General features: G+C 35.8%; 1 protein-coding gene across 2 annotated transcripts in view; it reads left to right on the top strand.

The window, feature by feature from the left end:
• Positions 1-26,149, top strand: part of DPYD (dihydropyrimidine dehydrogenase) — an 836,293-nt gene that overhangs the window by 360,062 nt on the left and 450,082 nt on the right. For both annotated transcript variants that reach the window (XM_045064888.1, XM_045064890.1), the window contains exons 9-11: positions 2,975-3,082; positions 5,113-5,282; positions 24,779-24,989. In XM_045064888.1, coding sequence (XP_044920823.1) covers positions 2,975-3,082; positions 5,113-5,282; positions 24,779-24,989 — 489 coding nt within the window. The remainder of the gene's footprint in view (positions 1-2,974; positions 3,083-5,112; positions 5,283-24,778; positions 24,990-26,149) is intronic.

Here is a 26,149-nt window from a genome sequence, read left to right as displayed (position 1 = left end):
AGCATCATGGTTAGTAGACTCTAGGGCACTTTTGCAGCTGGGCCAGACTACCAAACATTCTGTGAGGAGGGCTTCAGATGCATTGCCCTAGGTCATAAGGGATGACCTGCCACCCAGGTTAGGGAGAAGACTTCCCTGGACCTTGGGACCTTAAAAGGATTTGTGCCCTGGGGTGTGGCTAAAGAGGCTGCAAGAATGAATAACACATGGATCCTGCCCCATTTCTGGCTCATTGTTTCTCTCATTAAGCCATTATCCATAAGTCAGAACATCTAACTGGTGCCCTCCTGAACATTTACAGAAAGAATCTGATCCAGTAAATGTTAAATTCATTAGAGTGATAAATGCAGAATGGGGTAAAAGTGCAGGAAATTCAGTTGTCCTTGTCAGTCTCTTGATCCAAGTGAAAAAGTGAATTTAAATTTTACCAAACCTTTTTTCTTGTGAAATAATCCTTGCAGGATAGGAAAAGTCTTCCCTGTGGATCCAGTGGTATATTCAATAAGAATGCCTTGCATTTCTTTAGAAATGTTGTTTTAGCAATAGGTCTATAGAAAATAATCACGATGTAAATTTCTCTCTGTGTCTTAATCATGGCAAGTATTGAAAAAAGCTCAGACTAAGAGTTAGTTAGTAAAGGGAGGATATTAGACTCTATTGACAGTAAATGCAGAACTTTTATCTGACACATACATTCTCTGTGCTTTGTTTTTGATCTTTTTTAAAGATTTTTGTTTGCCATATCTCCTTGAAATTGCACAGCACTCCATGTTGTTTTTCTTGTGTGTGTGTGTGTGTGTGTGTGTGTGTGTGTGTGTGTTTACAGGAAAATGAAGTGCTATAGAACATATGCTATCTCTATAATATAGTAACATATGTAAGAGGGGAGACAGGGTCCTTATTTAAATTTCAAAATGGTGTGTGTGTGTGTGTATTGGTTAGACTAATCAGATGTGCCTAAAACTATAGTCATCTTTTAAAGCTTTCAAGAAAAATTGTTTTGTTATTAGAGTCTTCAAGTACATACTCCACTATTTTTATGTAACCGTAACCATTCCCTATCCTAGTCTTTCTAAAAGAATTATATAAATAACCACACATTTATGTAATAGTTTCCATGTTATAAATATACCCAAGGAGTAATCCTTTGTGTCAGAAAATGAGGAAACAGTCTTATTTCATTTACAAAGAAGCCAAAGCATGGTATGTTAACTAACTGGAATTTAAGAAAAGCTTTAAAAAAAAAAAAAAGCCACCAAAGCAAAGTAAATCAAATGACTTGCCTACCTTCCTAGATAAATAAAATAATTTTAATGACAAGTGATCTTAAACTAATAATCTATGAGCAAAGGGCAAATCCTTGGGAGGAAGCAATGCTGGACAGGGAAGAAAAATGTTTGAATTAAGTTGAAGGATCAAAGCAGTCTGTTGCTGGTTATACACTCACTCAATCCACAGACCCCTTCAGCTTTCAGATGAGATAGGGTACCTACCTTATCATACTTAAGAAAGTCATTCTTAGGCCATCCTTATTACTCTAGGTGTCCACCAACATACTCATTGCTTTTCATTTACAATAAAATGAAATCCTACCTCTCTAGAATAACCCAGAGCTTGGGGAAGTAAATAAAGTTAAACTATAAATATTCCCCTGTGTTTATGGATCTGAGATGAGTTAATTCTATACTTTTCTATGGTAGGGTGGTTGCTGTCAGATTTGCTTTGTTTATACTTTGAAAAAAAAATAGTCTGCTATTCATTTTCTTTTCAAAATTTTGGCAGTTAGTTCCTAATTATATGGTTGATGAATGCTTATTGTAGAAAATTTGGAAAATAAAGAAATAATGAAAAAATACATTATCCACAGTCCTACCACCAGAAATGATCACCATTCAAATTTTATGAAACTTGTGTCAAACTATATAGTTTTGTATCCTGCTAGTTCATTTCAGACTATATTTTGACTACAGTTCAATTCCGATATTTTTCAAATATTCATTTTAGTGGCTGCCTTGTGTTTTTTTTTTTTTTTTTTTTTTTTTTGCCTTGTGTTCTGTTGCCTTTTTCTTTTTCAAAGTAAGCTCACTCATTTTATTGGCATTCTGGTTTTCCTTCATTCTCTCTCTCTCTCTCTCTCTCTCTCTCTTTGCATTGACTATTTAAGCACATTAGGTCTTTATTTGCATGTTTTAGTGTTCCCTTAGTACAGATTCAGAACTATTTTCTAGAAATCGAGCACCAATATGTATTTGCACCAAAGAGTATGAGAAGTCCCATTTTCACCCTTGCCATATAGTATAATTTTCTTAAATTTTTTTACTTTACATTTTAATAGGCAGGAAATAATATTTCATTGTTTTAAATTATAGTTCCTAAATTACTAATGTATTTAAAGTTTTGGTGCTTAGAAGCTGTTTGTATTTTTCATTATCCCTATTTCATTATCCATTCTTTTATTGTTAAAATAATGCTCCAAATAATCAAATAGCTGATTTTTTGTGTTAAAATACATCTTTTCTTCCAAGTTTTTTTTTTCTTCGAATGATCTGTCATATTCAGGACTAGATACATATATATCCATATTGTGTTTAGTTTTTAATTTGTAATTTTTTTTTATATTTAGTACTCTAATACACTAGAAATTTTTTTTATTTATGACATGAGGAAATAATATAACCTGATTTTCCCTTAAACACTAAATGTACGTGTATTGTGTGTATCCATGTTTCTGTATATACCCATATGTGTACTTGAATGTATGATTTATGGTGTGTGCTTAGTTATATAGTAAAGGTATACACTGAGGTCTGTTACAATGTATTATATACATTTTTATGTTGGTTTGCTTACAGATTTTTTTTTCCTCTCAGAACCACATTATTTTCATGATCTCAGCTTTCTACTTTTTAAAAATATAGAGTAGGAAAAACCGCCTTCTTCTGCTAACGAGATTTTATAAATTTTTATTACTTAGGTTTGCCAGACCCCAATAAAAATCATATCTTCAAAGACCTGACCCAGAACCACGGATTTTACACATCCAAAGACTTTTTGCCACTTGTGGCCAAAAGCAGTAAAGCAGGTAAAACATTGTTTTGTATTCCTACTGTTGCCTATGTTGTTTATTTATTATAAATTTATGTTAAATCTAGGCTCAGGGGGACACTGTTCAAATCTCAAATCATTTTTGCTACAGCAGTATAAAGTTTAAAGCAAATATGATGTAATCATTTTTCAGGATCATCCATTTGTTTTAATCTTCCAATCAAATATCATCTTAAGGATTTTTTCCATTCTGTCATATAGAGGTCTACACTTCATGATGTAAAGTTTCTTCAAAGGAAGAGTCTTAAACAAATATTGGAAGATGTTCTTTTTTTTTTTTTTTAAGATTTTATTTATTTGTCAGAGAGGGAGAGTACAAGCAGGAGAGCAGCAGGCAGAGGGAGAGGGAGAAGCAGACTCCCTGTGGAGCAGGGAGCCTGAAGACATGGGGCTCCATCAAGGACCCTGGGATCATAACCTGAACCCAAGACAGATGGTCAATCAACTGAGCCATGCAGGCGCCCCACCTGGGAGATGTTCTTAAAAGAAATGGCAGGAACTTCAGTTTAGGAACTATTTTATATTTTATATGTATATATAATGTAAATATATATGTATATATGTATATATACAATATAAATATATATACACAAATATACATATATATGTATATATTAATTTTAAAGTAGGACACATTTTCACATATCTTTCAGCATTTGTGTCTAAGCAGGCAGAAAGAGTTTCTTGCTGAACAGCAGATATATGAAGCTAAAGGAAAACACTGATAGACACCCTAGTATGTGGTCTCTATGTAATATCACTACATGCAGCCTGAGGAACAACCAGAAGCTTAAACCAGTCCTGTGCTTTGGTTGGATGAGGGTCAGTCTTAGTAATAAAGAAACTATAATATATTCTCTACACCAGATCATCTAAATCCTTTAGACATATATTTTTAAAGTCTTAAAGTTCAGCTATTCTAACATCTAATTGCATGTGAAAAGATAAAAGCCTCCATTTTTATCCTACAATTTAAAAAGATAAGAAACTTTATTAGGTCATTCTGCAGAAGTTTACAGCTAAGCACATGTAGACCATGTCCACCTTCCTCCTCCCAGGAGAAGGGGATGCTTCTGTACCTGCAGCCCTTTCTAAAGAAGGTCATAGTACATGTCTTTTTGAGAATTACAAAAGGCCAATTACATAATCCCAAATGTACTCTTCGGAGCAGGATGATTACACTTATTGAGATTATAGGCCTATGCTGCCCATGGTGCCATTTCATTTATAGTAATTTATCTTCTCAGTAGTTTTACTGAATCAGATAACACAGCAATACCTGACACATACAGAAACCTGCATCTTACTTTTTTACGAGAATCTTCATATGGATATCAAGTCTTCATATATACGTCCTTGAGAAATGGACATGTAGAAAGTCCTGTTTCTTTTATAGCTCTATTTTACAAACAAAACCGGGGAAAAACTGTAAAGGAAAGAAAGTTCATTTTAACTATTTCAAGAAAATACTTGTTAAAAATTCTTCAGTTACATAGAAAGCACTTATTCAGTGTGTAAATTTTCAAAATTTCCTAAATACAGTATATAGCAAGGCTATACATTAGAAATCCTAGAAAATAATATCTAAGTAAAATATTTTCATGAAATGCTGTCAGTTATGTTAACCCAGATGATAAAGATCATTTTTTCATTCTAACAAACAGAAATTTAATGACACTAAGTTAAAAATACATAACATGACTTTGACAAAGCATGTTTTAATTGATTGATTGCAGTTTGTTAGTACCTAAGCTCTTCAAAATGTGTTGTAGCGATCCTTCTAAAAGAAAAAAGAAGTTAAAGGTACTATGAAATTACATATATGAGCATATTTTTAAAATGGGAATAAAACTGTCTTTCAATGAAGCAGAATAATTTGATAGTGACACTCCATCCTCAGCAACCGCAAGATGCAATTTTACACTGCTTTGAGTACAAGTATCTTTTGAGCTGTCATGCAGAAATGGTTTCTCTACTTGAAAATGGGGTTTTCCTTTCATCATTCAGGAATGTGCGCCTGTCACTCTCCATTGCCATCGATACGGGGAGTCGTGATTGTACTCGGAGCTGGAGACACTGCTTTCGACTGTGCGACATCCGCTTTATGTTGTGGAGCCCGCCGCGTGTCCATCGTCTTCAGAAAAGGCTTTGTTAATATAAGAGCTGTCCCCGAGGAGGTAAAATGGAATCATCAGAAAATAGGGAGTTGTAATGCAACAGATTTTAGGACATGAAACTGTTGATGTGCAGTCTCCTAGCTCAGTCATCAAAATGTTCTTGAAATTATGAAATGCAAATTTAAAAAATTTCTGGGCGACCCATGGTTTCCCCCCCCCCAACTCAGACATTCAAAGTAAAAACGTTATTTTATAATACTTTATTGGATAAAATGAGAAATTTATCTTTGTCAATATTAAGTGCTTCTTTTTCTTAGCGTTAGTATCTTTGAAATGTATTGTATTTAACTAGTAACAGTGGAATGTGCTAAGTCATCATTTCTGAACAATAGGTATTCATCACAAAATGTAGGATATTGGGAGAATGTGGTAATTAGAGACAACTGGAATCTCTATAAGTCATGTTTACAAGCTACATTCAAAGTTATATGCCTGGGTTATACTTTAAGTCAGTTCATTCTGTGGTGAAACCAATAGAACAAAGAGATTGCCATTTATTATTTTTTTAAGAGCCTCATGTAAGCATTATTTAGAATTAATAATGAGTTAACTTACTAAAAATGACAGATTTAAAATGATTTCATTCTTTCAAGTGACTGGTGATGAATCTTTGGTGAGGCATCCACTGGATACTTGTACCATGGACTTCTCAAATTTTAATGCTATTAGAGGAAGATAATGTCTTATGAAGGATATTAGTTCTAAGAACAAGAACAAAACATATTTATAGAAAGGCAAATTACTAATTTTATCCAAATCAGTATTATGAATATGATTTGCTTTAGAATGCCTTAATATATTTGGAGTCTTGATACCAGGTAAGAATTAGAACTATAGTCAGTAGGTAATTTGTCACATGTAGATTAACCACATTACAGATTAATCTCACTAAAATATTAGAGTCACCACTGGTTCATGGCTGCGTTTCAGATGTCAACTTTATTCTCTGGGTTTTCTTTTATCTATTATACCCATTCAGACTTTTTTTCCCAAAATCCAAGGTGGGCGTGGTCATACCATCTGGGGAGGTTTTTTTCTAGAGTGAAATCTATAGTATCAGTTAGTATAATTTCATTATGTTGCAAATAAAAAGAAAACATCCATCCTGGAATTAAATGACTTTCCTAAGATAAAAGGAGGACAATAGCTAATTTTATTCACCTGTATATCTCCATGCATATCACAGAGCCTCAGCAAAGAATAGAAAGTTGGCACATTTGTTTTGAACTAAATATTTTAAATCTTGTTCTTCTGATTCCAAAATCAAAAAGTTTTCATTATAAAAGCTGCACCTTGAGAGTTGGAAGGGAAGATGTCCCCAGATGGAAATGGCAAGTTACTTTATACTTTATCTTATAGTCATCTTCCATTAACAGTGGTAACTGGAAATGAGTGATGACTGTTTCTTCCACCCTCAGTAGAACACAGACACAAAATGAGACCAGGTAATTACTTGTGAGGGTAGAGGTAGACGTTTGTTACTTATTTATTGATTTAATCAACCTATACATATTGAGCATACATTATGTATCAGCCATTGTCTTGGCAATTTTAATACAATTTTAATACAGCTTGTACTTACTGAGGGAAGACACTTGTTGGTCAAACTAACTATCACATAAATAGTGTATTGAAAGGTTATTAGTGCTATGGAGAAAAGTTAATGAAGGTAGAAGTATAAGGCATGTGTATTTGGGATGAGGGTATGGTAGAAGAAGTAGTAAGGATTTGCCCTTGTAAATGAGATAGCCCAGGAAGGCCTCTCTAATAAGGTGACTTTGGGGCAAACAAATGAAGAAGTGAGGAAATGTAGAGATCGGGGCCAAACATTCCAGGCAAGGCGATTAAAGAAGGCTGTTAAATGTCTGGGAATATAAAAAACATAAGTCAGTATGACTGGAACAGTGTAAGAGAGGACAGTTTGTGGCACACTAGGTGAGGTCTTGTAGGCATTTAGCTTTTTTGTGTGAGAGAGGATGCCACTGGACTGTTATGAGCAGAGAAGCACCAAGATCTGAATTAATTTTTAAAAGGACTGCTCTGTTGAAAGCTGACTAACGAGGTTTTGGTCAGAAGAAGGGAGGCTGTCTGGGGCTAACTGGAAGAGTAGGCCATTAGTCAGTGGACTGGCTTACAAAATGCAAAGATCAGAGTCAGAGTCCCGTCACGGCTGGCCCTAAGGCCAGAGTTCACTGGACTGAGCCATGGTTTGCAAATTGTTGGAAAACAATGGGTCTGTGGAACAACAGGTCACCCAATTGCAGTACAGCTTAGTAGAACTAAGGTGGATCTGGGGCCTAATTAAAACCATGAAAACAAATGGATGTTTATAATTGGCTTACAGGGAACCAAATTTTTTATATGATCTTCAAACTACTTGACTGTGAGGTCCATAAGAACAGGGGCCATGGTCAGCTCTCTTGGTTCCTTTGTTTCTTCCCCCAGCCTAGCACAGTGGGGCCACATATAAAGTGTTTAGCAAAGAATTGTGAAATGAATGTTTTTTGGAGGGAATTGGCATCAGGGCCTCTGACATTAAGAGAGCTAATACTTTTGGGGTGCCTGAGTGACTCAGTTGGTTGAGGGCCGGGCTCTTTATTTTGGCTCAGGTCAGGATCAGGGTTGTGAAATAGAGCCCAGTAAGGGGCTCTGCACTCAGCAGGGAGTCTGCTTGAGATTCTCTTTTCACCTCTTCCCCTTTCTCCTTACCTCTCCTCCTCCCCCCAGAATAAACTGATAAAATCTTTTTTTTTTTTTTTTAAGATTTTTATTTATTTATTTGTGTGTGAGAGAGAGCACACAAGCAGGCAGGGTGGCAGGCCAAGGTGGAGAGAGAAGCAGGCTCCCTATTGAGCAAGGAGCCTGATGTAGGACTCGATCCCAGGACCCTGGGGTCATGACCTGAGCAGAAAGCAGCAACTTAACTAACTGAGCCACCCAGGAGTCCCTAATAAAATCTTAAAACAAAAACAAAAACAAAAACAACTAATACTTTCCAGGTTAGACCAGTATTAGAATAATAGGCTTTTGAAAGTTCATTTGGTTATTTTAGGCAAAATTCCTCAGCATGAGAGAAGAAATAATATGTAATGCATTATCAGAATATGCATAGATTTTAGAGCTGGGTTTTTGACCAGTGCCTGTGCTCTTTTTAGAATTCAGAGCTTTCAGAATTACCAGAGGTTCTGGTATTAATGCCTCATGTCTGTTACTTGGTTTTGGTACATCAGAAGAGGGCCCATGACATGGCAATGCTAAGTTATGAACCTGTCAGGAGGAAGTTCAATACTTCAAGACAGGATTTGGGGAGAATATACTATAGAAAAAAATTATAACCAACATGAAAAATTTAACGTTGTGCCCAGTTTCTTTGTCTTTCTCCTATTCCTCCCATGCTTTCTGCTCCCAATACACTCATACTATAACTACGGTTGGTTTCTTTAAAGTCAATGAAGAATGACAAAAATGTATGTTTAGGGTTTTTCTCACATATGTGTGTTGTTTAATGGGTTTAGGCTCTTGGATGGAATTTGGGAATAATGTGATTTTTCTTTGTTGGTTAAGGTCCTCACTGTTAAGCATGTCAGTGTGCCTATATGCAAAGCTTCGGTCTAATTCTCAGATGGTTTTAGAGGATGGGGAATGCAGAATGGTATAAAGTTCTCTCATCTTTTTGTGGCAAATATGAATTATTATAAAAGCCAGTTACATTTAACATCATGTGGTTAGTAACCAAGCACAGTGTGATTGGATATGGAAGTGCTTTAATCTGCTTAACTTGGAGGCAGCGCCCAATAGATTCAGCAGTGACACCCACATCCCATTCTTCCAATGCAGATGTTCTCAAACTTTTGTATGCATCAGAATCACCTGGAGGGCTTGTTAAACACAGCTTGCTGGGCCTTGGTCCCAGAGTTTCTGACTCAGTAGGTCTGGGAGGGGCCCGAGAATTTGCATTTTTAACAGGTTTCCTGGTGATGCCAAGACTGCTGATCCACTGCTCTTACATATCATCAGTGTCGTTTCCAGCTGTCTAATTAGAGCTGTAAGCAGTGTGCTGTTTGGGGGCACTTTCCATCTTAGTTAAGAAAGCATTAATGCTACGGGATACAGGTTTGATGAAACGAAGATATTGAGGCATCATCAGCATATTGATGTAATTCTGATTCCAAATGTCTTTTCAGTCTCCCTGGTGGCCTCACACACATGCTAAATAGGATGCTACTGACAAACTAGTGCTTCTCAGCTGCGGGTCCTCAGGGAAACCAGCCAATCACTCAGCACTAGCCTCTAAGAAGATGAGGGGAAATCTGTTAATAATTCCCTCCAGTACTTTCTGCAAGCTTAAATAGGTGAGATTAAATTTCACAGGATAACAGAATCCCCCAAAATGCTGGTATTAAAAGCTGTTGACAGATCAGATAGAACTGCAAGAATGCTTTAGGCAGTCGGGAATCCCTAAAAGGAGGCGTGAAGGTCAGGACTCAGCAGACCTGCTTGAGTAGATAAATTTAAAAGATAAGGTTGGGGAAGGACTTTGTAGTTCCTATTATTTATTACTGAGAAGAATATGGTACAAAATTATTTTAACAGTACCATCTCATCCACAAACTTTAAGAATCTGTTGTTCATGTATTTAATTTCCCAATATTAGCAAAAATATGATCGATCTTTAATTCTGCCGTGGTTTAAATGGGCTCTCTAGAGCACTCTCCAGTGCCCTTTGGCTTCCCCCTATTCATTTGCCAAAATATTAATTGATTTACCTTTGATGTGTCTGTTTCCCCATATTTGAGCTATACAGAGGGTCAGCTGTTTTGATGCTACTTTACTATTTTAATAATAAAAATAACAGCATCAGATTGCCTAGTTCGGTTAGTCGAAAATTTCTTTGTTCCTGCAATGCTGAAATAATACATCTTCTTTTCTTTCTTTGAAATAATAGATTTTCATGTGAAAGAATGTGCCTTTTTGTTGACTCCTTCTGATACCGTATAGCATACCCCATAATAGATCTCTGTGTGGTCAATCTGTAGGCCTCCTCTCAGACATTTATATCAAATGATTTTTTAAGGGGGTGCCTGGGTGGCACCCGGTTAAGCGTCTGCCTTCAGCTCAGGTCATGATGCCAGGGTCCTGGGATCGAGGCCCTGGTTGGGCTCCCTGCTCAGTGGAGAGTCGGCTTCTCCCTCTCCCTCTGCCCTCCCTGCTCATGTGCTCTCTCTCTCTCTCTCGCTTTCTCTCTCTCAAATAAATAAAATCTGAAAAACAAGCAAACAAATGATCTTTGAGCTACTACATTCATTGATACTTTCATTACCTACATCTTGCTGTCTAAACATTGATTTTCTTACCAGTAAGTAATACTTTCTAGTTTTTATTTAATTATAAGAAATATGAACCTGGGACTGTTTTTAGAAAATAACCTCTATATGCTGACACATTTAATTTTACTTACTAAGGTTGATGCTTATAGGAGCTCTTCAACAATTTGGCACCTGCACATCATTTAAGTTGGTATTCTTCACAGAAAGTAATCAGAATCTGTTAGCATGATTGGCAATATGAAGATACCTGCACATAAACAAATAAATAAACACACACAATTGCCCTCAGCCTACAGTAAATTGGTGGCAGCTAGGGGCTCCCCTGGTACTAAGATATTAAATATATAGTGAATACTTTAATGATGGCATGGGAATGATGTTCCATGGATCTAAGCGTGTTTCCATTTTTGAAAAGTATGAAAATTCAGTGTCATATGAGAAAGTAAAATGGAACAGTTGAAAAGCTTTTAACTAAACATTGTTTGAGAAGTTGGTTCTAAGTTATAAACCCTAATCTGAGAATGCCCATCTATAAAATTACTGCTGTAATTTTATGGTTCTGAAAGCTTTTTATATGCCCCAAATTCTATATTTTGAACACTGAGAGAAAGATATGTGAATTATGTGGAATCTGGACAGGAGGTCTATGTCTCCTCAGAGAATAACAGCAACTCTGTACCGAAAAACTTGACCCTATCTAGAAATACTACTCTTGAAGCAAGTTGCAGTTAATGTATCCCTAGTCTATTGGTAGGTAAAATCTGCTGCATTCAAGACATGATATCAAAGAAACTGACAGCTGAAGTTGTCAGAATTCTACCCTGAATGCAGTAATTCAGGTGGTGAGTAGGACCCAAAACAAACAAACAAACAAACCTATAAATAGTGCAGGAGCCAACAAAAGCCCATGCTCATCCAAGATTATACACTTTAAAGGCTTAACTGTTTTCAGTAATTCCTAGAGGAGGGAGGTGCCTGGGTGGCTCAGATGGTTAAGCATCTGTCTTCAGCTGAGGTCATGGTCTCAGGGCCCTAGAATGGAGTCCCGTGTCAGGCTCCCTACTCAGGGGGACATCTGCTTTTCCCTGTGCCCCTCCCCTGCTTGTGCGTGCGTGTGCACGCTCTCTCTCTCTCTCTCTGTCAAATGAATAAATAAAATTTACACAAAATTTGGTAACTACATTATGTTGACAAGGAATAGCTATAGAGCTGAAAACTACATCTCTTTTAAAAAGGTTTAATAATCATTTATGATCCATATGTATATATGTATGTATTTAAATGCATCTAGATGTGTGCAGATACATATGTAAACATAAATTCATTATCAGTGAACATTTATGTTGTTATTAAGTCACTATCAGGCTTTATTACATGGCAATGTGTTATTACTTTATTAACGTTTATGTGAAAGCTAGAGGGCCTTCTTCCATTAGTAATAGTCCTCAGTTTTTCAATGTCTTCTTTTCTTGTCTTATACATTGAAAATATTAAAAAGTAACTATAAAATAGTTATAAAATGCATAACTTTAAAAATATGCATGTTGGTCAGGCACAAAATCCAAGAGATAAAAAGAAAACATACATGAATTAATATAAAAACAAATAAATACTATTTTTAAATCATTTAAATCATTTAATCATATCTTTTTCTTTTAAAAAGGTGAACTCATCCTTCAAGGCCTGCTCCAAATGTCATTTTTTTCTTCGACAGCTTCCTTAGTCTCCCTCCTGTGAGATCTTATAGCTCTTTATGCTTCCTGTATAGTAGCACTTGTCACATAGGAAAGTTATTACTTTATACTCACCTCACATATTAGAATGCAACTCCTTCAGATGGATTGGTTCATTCAACTTATATCTGATTCAAAGTATAGAATGATGTTTGATCCAAAGCATCAAATCAGTGAATTGTGTGGAATAGTATTTTCTGGGCATTGAAAGCCTATAGGAAGACTTTACATGAAAATGAAAAACTCAAAATTTATAATTTATACATATATACATACACCTCAAAATTACTACTGTTAACTTTTAAATAAGTAATTATTTTCCAAGTTTTAAAATATACCATGATACAATATTAACCTAACATTAAAAGTAGATTGAATAAAAATCATCATTCCTGGTCTTCAGTGTTTTAAAAGATAGCTACAGAATTTTTAGAAAAGAAAGAAAAAAACTATAACCAATAATATAAAAGGTAAAAAATTAATAAACATTTATAGATATAAATAAACTCAGGATTAGAAATAAGAGAGCATCCTTGTTTGAACAGATTTATATAAAAAGGGATTTCAAGATTGAAGAAAGATCCTGAAAAGTTATGCAGAAGAAAATTTTGTGAGATACTCTGATAGCACCCAGGAATGCTTGACTGCAGGAAGGTCCAAGATGAGAAATGTAAGAGTCAGATTTAAGAAAATTTTGTCAATTATGAGTAATATTTAAAAATAGACTCTTCTTGGGGCACCTGGGTGGCTCAGTCAGTTAAACATCTGCCTTGGGCTCAGGTCATAATCTTGGGGTCCTGGGATCCAGCCCTGAGTCAGGCTCCCTGCTCAGCAGGAAATCAACTTCTCCTTCTGCCCCACTGCCCCCTCATGCTTTCTCATATTCTCTCTCTCTCTCTCCCCTTCTCTCTAACAAATAAAATTTTTAAAAAATAAAACAAAAATGCATTCTCCTTGTTAGAAAAAAATGTATTTTGTGATGCTTGTGCAAAAGCATTTAACCCCCTAAATTATCCCATGAATTGTGTTTCTGGTTTTTGAAGCTCAGCAGTATCACAATAAAATAGTTAAGGGGCAGCTGTATCCCCTGCATTGTACAACTCTTACATGGAAAAATATTTCTTTCAGCTCAGGATTCTTCAATTTAAAAAGCTTAAGTGTTCTACTGTATCTCTAGTTTCTAACTCATTGATCTCTGCTCTAATCTTAATTATTTTCCTTCTTGTGCATGGGGTTGGCTTAATTTGTTGTTGATTTTCCAGTTTTTTAAGGTGTAAAAAGATTTAGTGTATAGTTTTTTAGTTTTATAGTTTTATAGGCTTGAATGGCTATGTATTTCCCCCTTAGGACCGCCTTTGCTATATCACATATATTTTGGACCGATGTGTTTTCATTCTCATTGGTTTCCATGAATTGCTTAAGTTCTTCTTTGATTTCCTGGCTGATCCAAACATTCTTGAGCAGGATGGTGTTTAGCTTCCAAATGTTTGAATTCCTTCCAAACTGAGTTCCAGTTTCAAAGCATTGAGGTCTGAGAATATGCAGGGAATAGTCTCAGTCTTTTGGTATCAGTTGAGCCCTGTTTTGTGACCCAGTATGTGGTCTATTCAGGAGAAGGTTCCATGTACCCTTGAGAAGAACCAGTATTCTGTTGTTTTAGGGTGGAATGTTCTGTATATATCTATGAGGTCCATGTGGCCCAATGTGTCATTCAAAGCTCTTGTTTCTTTGTTGATCTTCTGCTTTGCTGATCTATTACTGAGGGTGATGTGTTAAGATCCCCTACAATAAATGTATTCATATCAATATGACTCTTTATTTTTTTTAACTTATTTTTTTTTTGGCTTATGTAGTTGGCTGCTGCCAATTGGGGACATAAATATTTACAATTGTTAGACCTCCTTGGTGGATAGACCCTTTAAGAATGGTGTAGTGTCCTTCTGTATCTCCATCTACAGTCTTTAGCTTAAAATCTAATCTATTTGATATGAGAATTGATATACCAGCTTTCCTTTGAGACCCACTAGCATGAAAGATGGTTCTCCATCCCTTCACTTTCAGTCTGGATGTATCTGTAAATTCAAAATGTGTCTCTTGTACACAGCATATAATTGAGTCCTGTCGTTGTATCCAGTCTGCAACCCTGGGCTATTTTATGGGAGTATTTGGGCCATTCACATTGAGAGTGATTATTAAAAAACAAGTTTTTATTGACATCATGTTGTCAGTGATGTCCTTATTTCTAGAAGCTGGTTCTTTGAAATAATCAATAAGATTGATAAGCCACTGTTCAAACTAATCCAAAAGAAAAGAAAAAGAACCCAAATTAATGAAATGATGAATGAAATGGGAGAAATCATGACTAACACCAAGGAAATATAAACAATCATCAGAAATTATTATCAACATTTATATGCCAATAAGTTAAGCAACCTCGAAGAAATGGTTGCATTCCTGGAAACCTATAAGCTTCCAAGACTGAAATTGACAACCTAAAGAGACCAATATCTAGTAACGAGATTGAAGCAGTGATCAAAAACCTCCCAAAAAACAAGAGCCCAGGACCTGACAGATTCCCTGAGAAATTCTACCAAACATTCAAAGAAGAAATGATACCTATTATCCTGAGCTGTTTCAAAAAATTGAAGCAGAAGGAAAACTTCCAGACTCTTTCTGTGAAGCCAACATTACCTTGATCCCCAAACCAGGCAAAGATCCCACCTAAAAGGAGAATTTCAGACCCATATTCCTGATGAATATGGATGCAAAGATTCTCTACAAGATCTTATCTAATAGGATCCAACAGCACATCAAGACGATTATCTATCATGACCAGGTGGGATTTATCCACGGGATGCAAGGGTGGTTCAACATTCACAAATCAATCAATGTGATAGAACAAATCAATAAGAGAAGAGAGAAGAACCACATGCTCCTCTCAATTGATGCAGAAAAAGCATTTGGCAAGATACAGCATCCGTTCCTGATTAAAACTCTTCAAAGTACAGGGATAGAGGGAATATTCCTCAATTTCATAAAATCTATCTATGAAAAACCCACAGCAAATCTCATCCTCAATGGGGAAAAGCTGACAGCCTTCCCTTTGAGATCAGGAACATGACAAGGATTGCCACTCTCACCACTCTTGTTCAACATAGTATCAGAAGTCCTAGCAACAACAATCAGACAACAAAAAGAAATAAAAGGTATTCAAATTGGCAAAAAAGAAGTCAAACTCTCTCTCTTTGCAGATGACATGATACTTTATATGGAAAACCCAAAAGACTTCAACCCCTAAACTACTAGAACTCATACAGCAATTCAATAATGTGGCAGGATACAAAATCAATGCACAGAAATCTTGCTTTCTTATACACTAACAATGAAAATTGTTAGTAACTAACAGAAAGGGAAATTAGAGAATCGATTCCATTTACTGTAGCACCAAGAACTGTAAGATACCTGGAATAAACCTAACCAAAGAGGTAAAGGATCTGTACTCGAAGAACTACAGAACACTCATGAATAAAATTGAAGAAGACACAAAAAGATGGAAGACCATTCCATGCTCATGGATCAGAAGAATAAACATTGTTACAATGTCTGTACTGTCTAGAGCAATCTATACTTTCAGTGTCATTCCGATCAAAATTCCACCAGCATTTTTCAAAGAGCTGAAGCAAACAATCTTAAAATTTGTATGGAACCAGAAGAGACCCCGCATTGCTAAGGAGATGCTGAAAAAGAGAAACAGAACTGGGGGCATCACGTTGCCTGATTTCAAGCTTTACTACAAAGCCGGGATCACCAAGACAGCATGGTACTGGCACAAAAACAGCACATAGACCAGTGGAACAGAATAGAGAACCCAGATGTGGACCCTCAACTTTATGGTCAAATAATCTTCAACAAAGCAGGAAAAAATATCCAGTGAAAAAAAGACAGTCTCTTCAATAAATGGTGCTGGGAAACTTGGACAACTATGTATAGAAGAATGAAATTCAACTATTCTCTTACACCATCCACAAAGATAAATTCAAAATGAATAAAAGACATCAGTATGAGGCAGGAATCTATCACAACCCTAAAGGAAAACATAGTAACTTTTTCGACATTGGCCACAGGAACTTCTTTCAAGATATGTCTCCAAAAGCAAATGAAACAAAAGCAGAAATGAACTTTGGGACTTCATCAAGATCAAAAGCTTCTGCACAGCAAAGGAAACAGTTAATAAAATAAAGAGGCAGCCCACGGAATGGAAGAAGATATTCGCAAACAATACTACAGACAAAGCGCTGATATTCAGGATCTATAAAGAACTCCTTAAGCTCAACACCCAAAAAACAGATAATCATGTCCGAAAATGGGCAGAAGACATGAACAGACAATTCTCCAAAGAAGACAGACAAAGGGCTAACAGACACATGAAAAAGTGTTCACTGTCATTAGCCATCGGGGACATTCAAATCAAAACCACATTGAGATAACACCTTATATCAGTTAGAATGGCCAAAATTAATAGGAGAGGAAACAACAAGTGTTGGAGAGGATGTGGAGAAAGGGGAACCCTCATACACTGTTGGTGAGAATGCAAATTGGTGCAGCCACTTTGGAAAATAGTGTGGAGGCTCCTTAAAAAATTAAAAATAGAGCTTCTCTGTGACCCTGTAATTGCGTATTTACCCCCAAAGATACAGATGTAGTGAAAAGAGGGGCCATCTGTAACCCAATATTCATAGCAACAATGTCCACAATCGCCAAACTGTGGAAAAATCCAAAATGCTCTTTGATAGACAAATGGATAAAGAAGATATGGTCTATATATGTAATGAAATATTACACCACCATCAGAAAGGATGAATACCCAACTTTTGTATCCACATAGATGGGACTGAAGGAGATTATGCTGAGTGAAATAAGTCAAGCAGAGAAAGTCATTTATGATATGGCTTCACTTACTTTTGAAGCATAAGGAATAACTTGGAGGATATTAGGAGAAGGAAAGAAAAATGAATTGGAGTAAATTGGAGAGGGAAATGAAGCATGAGAGACTGTGGACTCTGAGAAACAAACTGAGGGTTTTGAAGGGCAGGTGGTGGGGGGATGGGTGAGCCTGATGGTGAATATTAAGGAAGGCACGTATTGCGTAGAGCACTGGGTGTGGTTCATAAACAATGAATCTTGGAACAGTGAAAAATAATGACTACATGCATACATACATGCATACATACAAAATAACGAGCTTAAGGTGGAAAAAACAACCCCAAAGCCTATAATATCATAGTACATACTAAAAGGAACCTCAACTTGTGGTCTCAGCAAACTTTTTTTGCTAAAGAAAAGAATAACTGCAGAATTAGCTTAAATAGTCTAGAAATTAGTAAACATATTAGAATTGTTCTGCTTTTCCCGCTGTCTGTGAGTCTATACAAACTAAAAAGTACAAAAGAGGTTAAGAACTATTTAGTAAATTAAGGAAGATGAGCTCTAGAGTGGGCAGGCAGAATTCACTGCCTCTTTCTTGAGTTTTCTTCATCTCCTTGGTAACCAGATTCACCAGAAGATTGGATCGTGAGATCAGACTCATACTGAGAAAGAGAACCTGCATCAAGCTTTCTTAACAAATAAAATACAAATATAAAAATATTTTTATAAAATATATAAATATATTAAAATATATTTTATAAAATATATAAAATATTTTATATAAAATATAAATAAACATGAAGTATAGGGTAAATAAGGAGAGGTGCAGGACCACCAACATGGTTTCTCAGGTCCCACCTTGGTGTATCAAGATGTACTTTAACCCAGATTAATTTGGGGTTTCTAAGTAACATCAGTAGTCTCATCACTTACACAAAAGGAAGCTAATTCAACTATAAAATATCTCCAGTATATACTCAGTTGCATAGTTTAAGATCCTTACCCAATAAGTCCAGTTCCCAGGTTTTCTTGTTTTGTTTTGTTTTGTTTTTTACCATAGCTATCCTAGACTAGCAGGTATATCTTGCTAAAAGCATGCCACAGATAAGGGTTCTCCTACTTTTGAATGCTGATTGATAGTTTTCCAATAGCATGTTCACAAGGGGATTTAACCAGGTGTCTTTCCTTCTTTCTTTGTTGAAATAAACTCCTTTACCTTCCTACATCTTTCCTCACCTAAGGGAAATAATCTATTGTATACTATAATTTCCCAGTAGCTAATTCCTTTCCAGTAATTACTTCCTACTCATCCTTCAAGGTTAGTTCAAACAGTACGTTTTCTAGGCTTCCCTTTCTTGACCTGCACTGCTGCTGGACAGAATGCCTTTTTATATGCCATTGGTGCACACTGTGTTTATATGTGTTACCACACTGAATTTGATTGCTGATTTGCCTGCCTCTGTGAAAGTTTTGAAAGCAGGTAATGTTTTATTAGCTATAGCACCTAGCACCATTTTTTTTTTTTTTTTTACACAAAGGTCTTAATAAATCTTTGGTAAATTTATAGATGAGTGGAACTCTTATTGTGTGGTTATGAATGTTTGTGGGATATGCAATAATTTAACAGGGATGAAGTAAAAGCTAATATTTTTCAGGATTATCACTGACCAAAACAGACTACCAAATAACTTTAATTTGAAATCCTATCTCTTAGGTTCTCATGTTCATATAGAATTGACAAGTTGTTAAATACCTAGCTATTTAAGGGCAATCTTTACAAAGAATATTGTTTCTTCATATTATTTCTCAAACTTTGTATATTAGAATTTAATGTATGCTGGGTTTGAGTTCTCATTATAGTTTATAACCTATGCTTACTTTGCCTATATGCAATCTAAAAATGAGTTGACATCATGCTTTTAATTATAGTAAATTAAGTTGTTTCATAATTTCCACAGTATGATGCCTGTAATATTAATCAGACCAAATCATCACATTACATAAAGTTAATCATTAAAATGATCATCATTACCGCATGCAATAGCACTCTATTTTTATTTCACTCAGCATCAACCACGTATCTTCCCTGAATATGGAGATAAAATCAAAGCTAAGAAGGTTCTTCTTAACTTTCCTTATATGGTATGAAAAGAAAGTAACAACTTGGTTTATTGAGCCTCCAAAATAGAACCTTATAGATGTTTCTCCTTCATTCCCTTGGGTTATTATTGGTGAAGATATGGACGAGAGGTTTGTATGTTTGCTTCATGTACCACTTGTCCCTCATGAGAACACGTACCATCAAACAAACAAATATGTGTGCCATGAACAGAAATGTTATGTACCAAAACTACAGAGTTGCTGATTATTAGTGATCATTAGAAACATTAGATATTAAAAAGCACTAACACTGACATCTATGAACAGAAGGCTCATTAAACAGTAAAATATTAAGACTCACTGCGTGAGGTTAGACCACTGGTCAGTCTGGCCCATCAATTTGTCATGGCAGTGTAACTGACAGCTGAGAAAGAACATCGCTTACTTCGTATTTCAACCTCACAACATTGGATGCTGTGGTCAGGTAGCATGTCATTTGCGTACCCAGTGTTAACGTGCTTTGCGATGTGTATTTAGTAGTCATTGACTCCATATACTACTAGTTGATTGTCCTTTCATTAACTTGAATGCCCTCTGGGCTTTCATATTAGTCATTCATCTTAGTAAACAAAATGTTATTCAGAGTCTACTGCGTGCTCATCATTTTGATAGGGCTAAAATTCACTTTATGTCCTTCCATGTGGCATATTGGCTAGAGTATATGCTGATGTGCCAGGCATCTTTTTGACCATTCATTGGCTTATATTCATCATTTGTTAAATATTTGAGTATCACTCCTCAACCCTGGGGATAGCAAATTAAATAAGATATTCTTTCTGTATTTAAAGAGTTTTGTGAAGGAATTTACTGTCTAAGAAGTAAATTTATTTAAATTCTATTTTTATTTTTCACTTTTGATTCTTTTTCTCAATTATCCACTTTAAAAACTATGAGTTCAGAAGTCTATCACTTGGTTCCTGTATTTCATGATTTTACTGTACTTCTGAACTTAGAATAGGAAGCTTGAATCTCTTCTTCCCACTGAGGGCAGCCTTTTTTTTTTTTTTCAAAGATTTTATTTATTTATTTGACAGAGAGAGTGAGCACAAGTAGGCAGAGAGGCAGGCAGATGAGGGGGGGGAAGCAGGCTCCCTGCTGAGCAGAGAGCCCAGTGCCAGGCCCTGAAACCAGGACCTGAGCTGAAGGCAGAGGCTTAACCCACTGAGCACCCCTGGTGCCCTGAGGGCAGCCTTTATCAGGCCAACCCCTTGACCTTTAATTTGCCTTAGACTACATCCTTTCCTAGTCTAATTAACCTTGTTTTGAGATTCCCTAACCAGTACCAGACGAAGTCTTATTCTTTCAAATATATAGAGTTGCTCTCTTTGGACATTAATGAATATCACCCAGGATTTTTGTTTAGCCATATCAGGATTTTAGCTAAGCTTTGTCATCTCTTAATATATCTTTGGTTTCTCTGAACATCAGTTTCTCTTCTAAGCAAGGAAATAGTGCTTTGTCCCACATGGGATTAGTTGTGAGGACAGCAGGCAGCAGAGTGCCTGAGGTTGGGTGCCAAAGCTGTAAGTCATAATACTCAGCATGTTACTAGGTTTTTGACCCACAATAAGGAAAAAATGTTAGTTTAAATCTTAATATTAAAAAAAATAACTAATATATAAGTATCATAATATGTATTCTGTCTGAAAGTTAAAATGAGCCATATGTAAAGCAGTTAAAAGAATATGCTATCGTGGCTCCTGGGTGGCTTGTTCCATTAAGCTTCGACTCTCAATTTGTGGCTCATGTCATGATCTCAGAGTCCTGAGATTAACCCCCTGTCGGGCTCCGTGCTAGGCATGGAGCCTGCTTTAGATTTTCTCTCTCTCTCTCCCTTTGCCCCTCCCCTGACTTATCTCTCTCTCAAAAAAAAAAAAAAAGAAAGAAAGAAAAAAAATGCCTGCTATGTAAATATCCATTATTGTTATTTTTGTCTTGTTAGATTTCTTAAATAGTGAAAGTAAACTCCTCTGTTGTCCACAAATAACTCAAAGGATATTTCATTTGACACATGACTTTACTTATTTTGAATTCTCATTTTCCTAATATTTCCTTGTTGACTGAGATAAATCTTATCCTCTCAAAAAAAAAAAAAAATCATTATCATCTCAGCTCTCCTTTTCCCAATATAATACAAATACTTTCCAAGTAAATACATATGTTAAAGTGATATCTTCCTATCTTTCCCTTAAAAGTTTTTCCATCTCTTGCATAAAATGAAAAATAGCTACTTAATAGCAAAATAGCAAGAAGTGGTATGATTTATGTCTGCTGCCCAATCGCCTAGTCTAACATGTTTTAGGTAGTATAGAACATATCGAGTTTCAAAAGTAGAATTTCAGAGTAATCTTTGTGGGAGCCACTGTTCACCCTCTCAGCTTCTGTGCACTATCAGATAGTTGGCACAAATACAAGCTACCTGGTGCATATGGAAAATTATGATGTGAACTGAGGAAATACTAAAATTCGGTTTCTTCATGTTCATAATGGCATGTAGTTTTTAGGCTCTCAAAAGTAAGAATACAACTAAAGCATGTTCAAGCAATAAATCATTGATAATCATTACTTTAAAAGTTTTGATTTGCTTGCAATGCCCAATTTGGTTTTAATTCAATGCCACATTTGCCAAAAACGTATATGAGATGACCTACACAGAGTAGTAGATACTATCTAAGTATTAATAGAGCAAAAAGTAAAACGGGACAAAGTAGACCCTAAATCAGTCTGAGACATTCTCCCAATATGTACAGCATAGCTCAGGATTTTATTTCTGCCCTTCACAGGAAAGAGTACTATTATAAATATGCATCATGTATTGATTTATTCAAACCATAAACATTTGTCATTGTTATTCAATCAAGTTTGGCATTATCATTAAAATTTAGCATCACTTGACATTTTTGAAACACAATACACTGGTTTATATTGATGAGTTACAAGGCGCTAGATAAGGTAACGCAAATGTGACAGAAGTGATACAGAAACATATCTTATGTAGGAGCCATATTTAGTTTGTAATTAGAACTGTTCAAGGACTAGTTTGCCTTCTACAAATCATACATTTTATTTTGTGGAAAATTAAAAAGGCATCTGAAGTTCTTTGGCCTTCTCTTTTTCTTAACGTTGTTTTTGGGCCACCTTTCTATTAGAAGCATAAGCCCAGTGCTAAGTGGTATTGAATAGTTTGAAGCATGATTGAGAGGAGAAATTAATTCAGAAAATTGCAACTACAAATAAATAATATTTACTTACTTGCACCTTCCATATGTTAAGTTCTGCTTTAGTTCTGCTTTAGGTGCTTTACATTTCTAAATTGCTTTAAGTAACACCATATACCAGGTAATTAGGTATTATCCCCATTTTACATATAAGGATCCTCAAGATCAGAGAGATTTTTTTAGAGACTATCTCAAGTAAGCAGTGGAAGCTGGTTTCAAACCTGATTCAATTCCACTTACCTGTGTAAACAATTTTGAGATCTATTGTTTTGTATATTTGCTACCCATGACATACCAATATCTAGTATTTTTTATATCAGTAATTTCTTAGTTTTCCAAATTTTAAAGCTTTAAGGCCAATATTCAAAACATACCTTGAATAAGACATAGACTCAATAGTTTCATGCCAATATATAGTAATGACCAGTGTTCCTCAGGTTTTTTTAAAGATTTTATTTATTTGAGACAGAGAGAGCACAAGGGGTCAGAAGGAGAAGCAGACTCCCCTGCCTAACAGGGAGTCTGACTTGGGGTTCAATCCCAGAACCCTGGGATCATGACCTGAGCCGAAGACAGACTCTTAACCAACTGAGCCACCCAGGTGCCCCATGTTTTTGTTTTTGTTTTTTAAATTATCCCTCTAGGAGCCTTTTAAAACTTTTTTTCCTAGTTAACCGCCCCCCACACACACAAACACACTATAATTTTAATACTCCTGATATCATGTGTATCTGTTTATGTACTACTGCTCTTATGGGGCAGGGTGCCACAAATTATTATGACATCAAAGATTCTTTCCTTCCTTAAGAATCCGTTTTTGCTCCCTTATGGGTGATATTACTCTCATTGAGAATGTATGATGTAGATGCATGCCTGGTGTAGACCAACCAACTAAGTTCAGAGCTAGTCAGCTATAGTCTGGTAAGACAGTGGTTCACAAACTGTCATTTCTAAACCAAAGCATGCCATCACATAGGAATTTGTTAGAAATGCAGATCCTCATGCCTTATCCAATCCTATAGAACTAGAAATTCTGAGGGTGGGTCCATGCAGTCTGTTTTAACAAGCCCTCTAGGTGATTCTGATGCATGCCAAAGTTTGCAACCACTAATTATGGACAGAGTGTTGAGAGGTGGGTTTATGGCATGATCACAAGATTGAGCAGGTCAATTTATGACTCACTTTTTTCATCTTGATGTTGCCCAGACAACTCCTGGTTTGGAGCTTACACATATGACTTTCTCAACCTCACTTGTCAGGGTCCTACTAAGAACCCACCTATCTTCCATGAGGGAGGGAAAGAATGAGACTTGATACCCACCTCAGCCTCTCCAATAGTACATTTTTTTAAAAAAACAAAAACAAAAACAAAAAACCAACTCAACATACTACGTAGGGTTATATTGACAAAGGCCTGGATTCCCCAAAAAATAGTAAATGGAAAAATGAATAGATATGTAAGTATTAACATTCTGTCTTGATAGACATCCCATTATGAGAATAAAAACGAAAATGAGGGTGTTCCACATATGAGGTAATAGATGTGGAAGAACTGGGAATTTGTCAAGAACATGCTCATTTCTCTTTCTTAAATTTCTCATTTGCCTTTTTATAAAAGTAAGATTAAAATGTTATTTATTTCTTGATTCCACAGTTTCTCAGTATTCTTTTTTCTACCTACCATTTTAATCATGTACTTGCCAAGATTGGCTCACCCACTTTATTAACTTATTTCCAGTTTAGCTAATGCAACCCATTAATAATCAGAAATATCTATTTTCATACGTAGCATGATTTAAAAGAGAACTTATACTACAGAAGTGAAAGCATATGGAAAACCGGGCTGCTAGAGCCAAAGCCTTACATGCCACCAACCATAGAGCAGCAGTCCTGAGAACTTGAGAAATACGTTGTGATGCCATGCACTTTAAACTTCCATGTGACAACTCCAACTGATGGAAGACTCCCCTGAATCAGTGATTTGCAAAATGTAAATAGCTGATAACTGAACCTCAGCTTTGATGAAAGAAAAGGCTTCATGTTGGTTTAACCGTCATAAGCTGTAGAGTACATAATTGAATTAAAAATCAACATTCAATACAGAAGTTTTTCTCTGTTCTGTTTTGTTTTAGGTGGAACTTGCTAAGGAAAAAAGGTGTGAATTCTTGCCTTTTCTGTCTCCACGGAAGGTTATATTGAAAGAAGGGAGAATTGTCGCCATGCAGTTTGTTCGAACAGAGCAAGATGAAGCGGGAAACTGGCATGAACATGAAGATGAGATAGTCACTCTGAAAGCCGATGTGGTCATCAGTGCCTTTGGTTCAGTTCTTAGCGATCCTACAGGTAGAGTATCAGGAGCTGAAATGTGTTAGGCAATTGTCTGTTATTTTAGTGCCATAATAGTTTCCAGTTTTCAGGGAATTGTTTTTCACTTTAACATTCATTTTCTTCTTCTAGTATAAAATCCAAGCAATTTTGATTTAAAAGGCTTAGAAATGGCATTGAATGCTTATACAGAATTATTTTTACAGTGGTGGGAATTGAAAATAACATTAATCTTTCTCGTAAACTGATAATCAAAATATATATTCTATTTTGCGGTAACGTTTGCCTGTTTCCTCTAAGAGTGGCTTTTTCTTCAATTAGACATTGAGTAAGAAAGTGTGACAGAGAAGGTACCTGGGTGGCTCAGTGGGTTAAAGCCTCTGCCTTTGTCTCAGGTCATGATCTCAGGGTCCTGGGATGGAATCCCATATCAGGCTCTCTGCTCAGCAGGGAGCCTGCTTCCTCCTCTCTCTCTCTCTCTCTCTCTGCTTGCCTCTCTGCCTACTTGTGTTCTCTGTCAAATAAATAAAATCTTAAAAAAAAAAAAAAAGAAAAGAAAATGTGACAGAGAAGTTATAACAACCAATCATCAATGATTCAGACAAATTAAGACCAAATGAATAGGCAAAAATAGAATTCAGGTGTACTGCTATCTTCATGCCAGACCATCACTAGAAAAATCAAAATAATCAAATTAGAAAGTTTGAACTCCTCTCATTTCATCTGGATGGCATAAATGGACATGCTATGGAAGAACAAAATGCTTTAAAAAAAAGTATAATAAGAAAGGGAAATGTCTTATGTAGTATTCCAACTGAGTAATAAGTCAGTCAATTAAGGAGGGTGTAGTGTATTTTCACCACACTCAGTGTTTTTGTGGGTCACTGTAGATGAAAGCTTAGGTATTTATGCATCTTCATTTTGCAAATTCTTTACCTTTTAATACACATTGTTGAAATGATAATTAACTCTTTTATTTACTGAAAGGAAAATAAAAGGCATTTCTCCAAGTCAGAGATTCACTGTGAATAGTAATAACAAAAAATCGAGACCTGACAATTTCTGTGACTCCCTACTATATCTGTGCTAAAATTACATTTTGTGTCTAAAATAAAATTATAATCTGTGACTGAAAAATGCAAATGTGCATAAGTAAAAAATTCAGCCAGTCATCAGGA

Source organism: Mustela putorius, unplaced genomic scaffold (genome assembly GCF_011764305.1).
Source record: "Mustela putorius furo isolate JIRA1106 unplaced genomic scaffold, ASM1176430v1.1 tig00003853_pilon_pilon_pilon, whole genome shotgun sequence".
Lineage (NCBI taxonomy): Eukaryota > Metazoa > Chordata > Mammalia > Carnivora > Mustelidae > Mustela > Mustela putorius.
The sequence above is the reverse complement of the archived record's forward strand: the minus strand, read 5'-3'. Positions and strand labels throughout refer to the sequence as shown.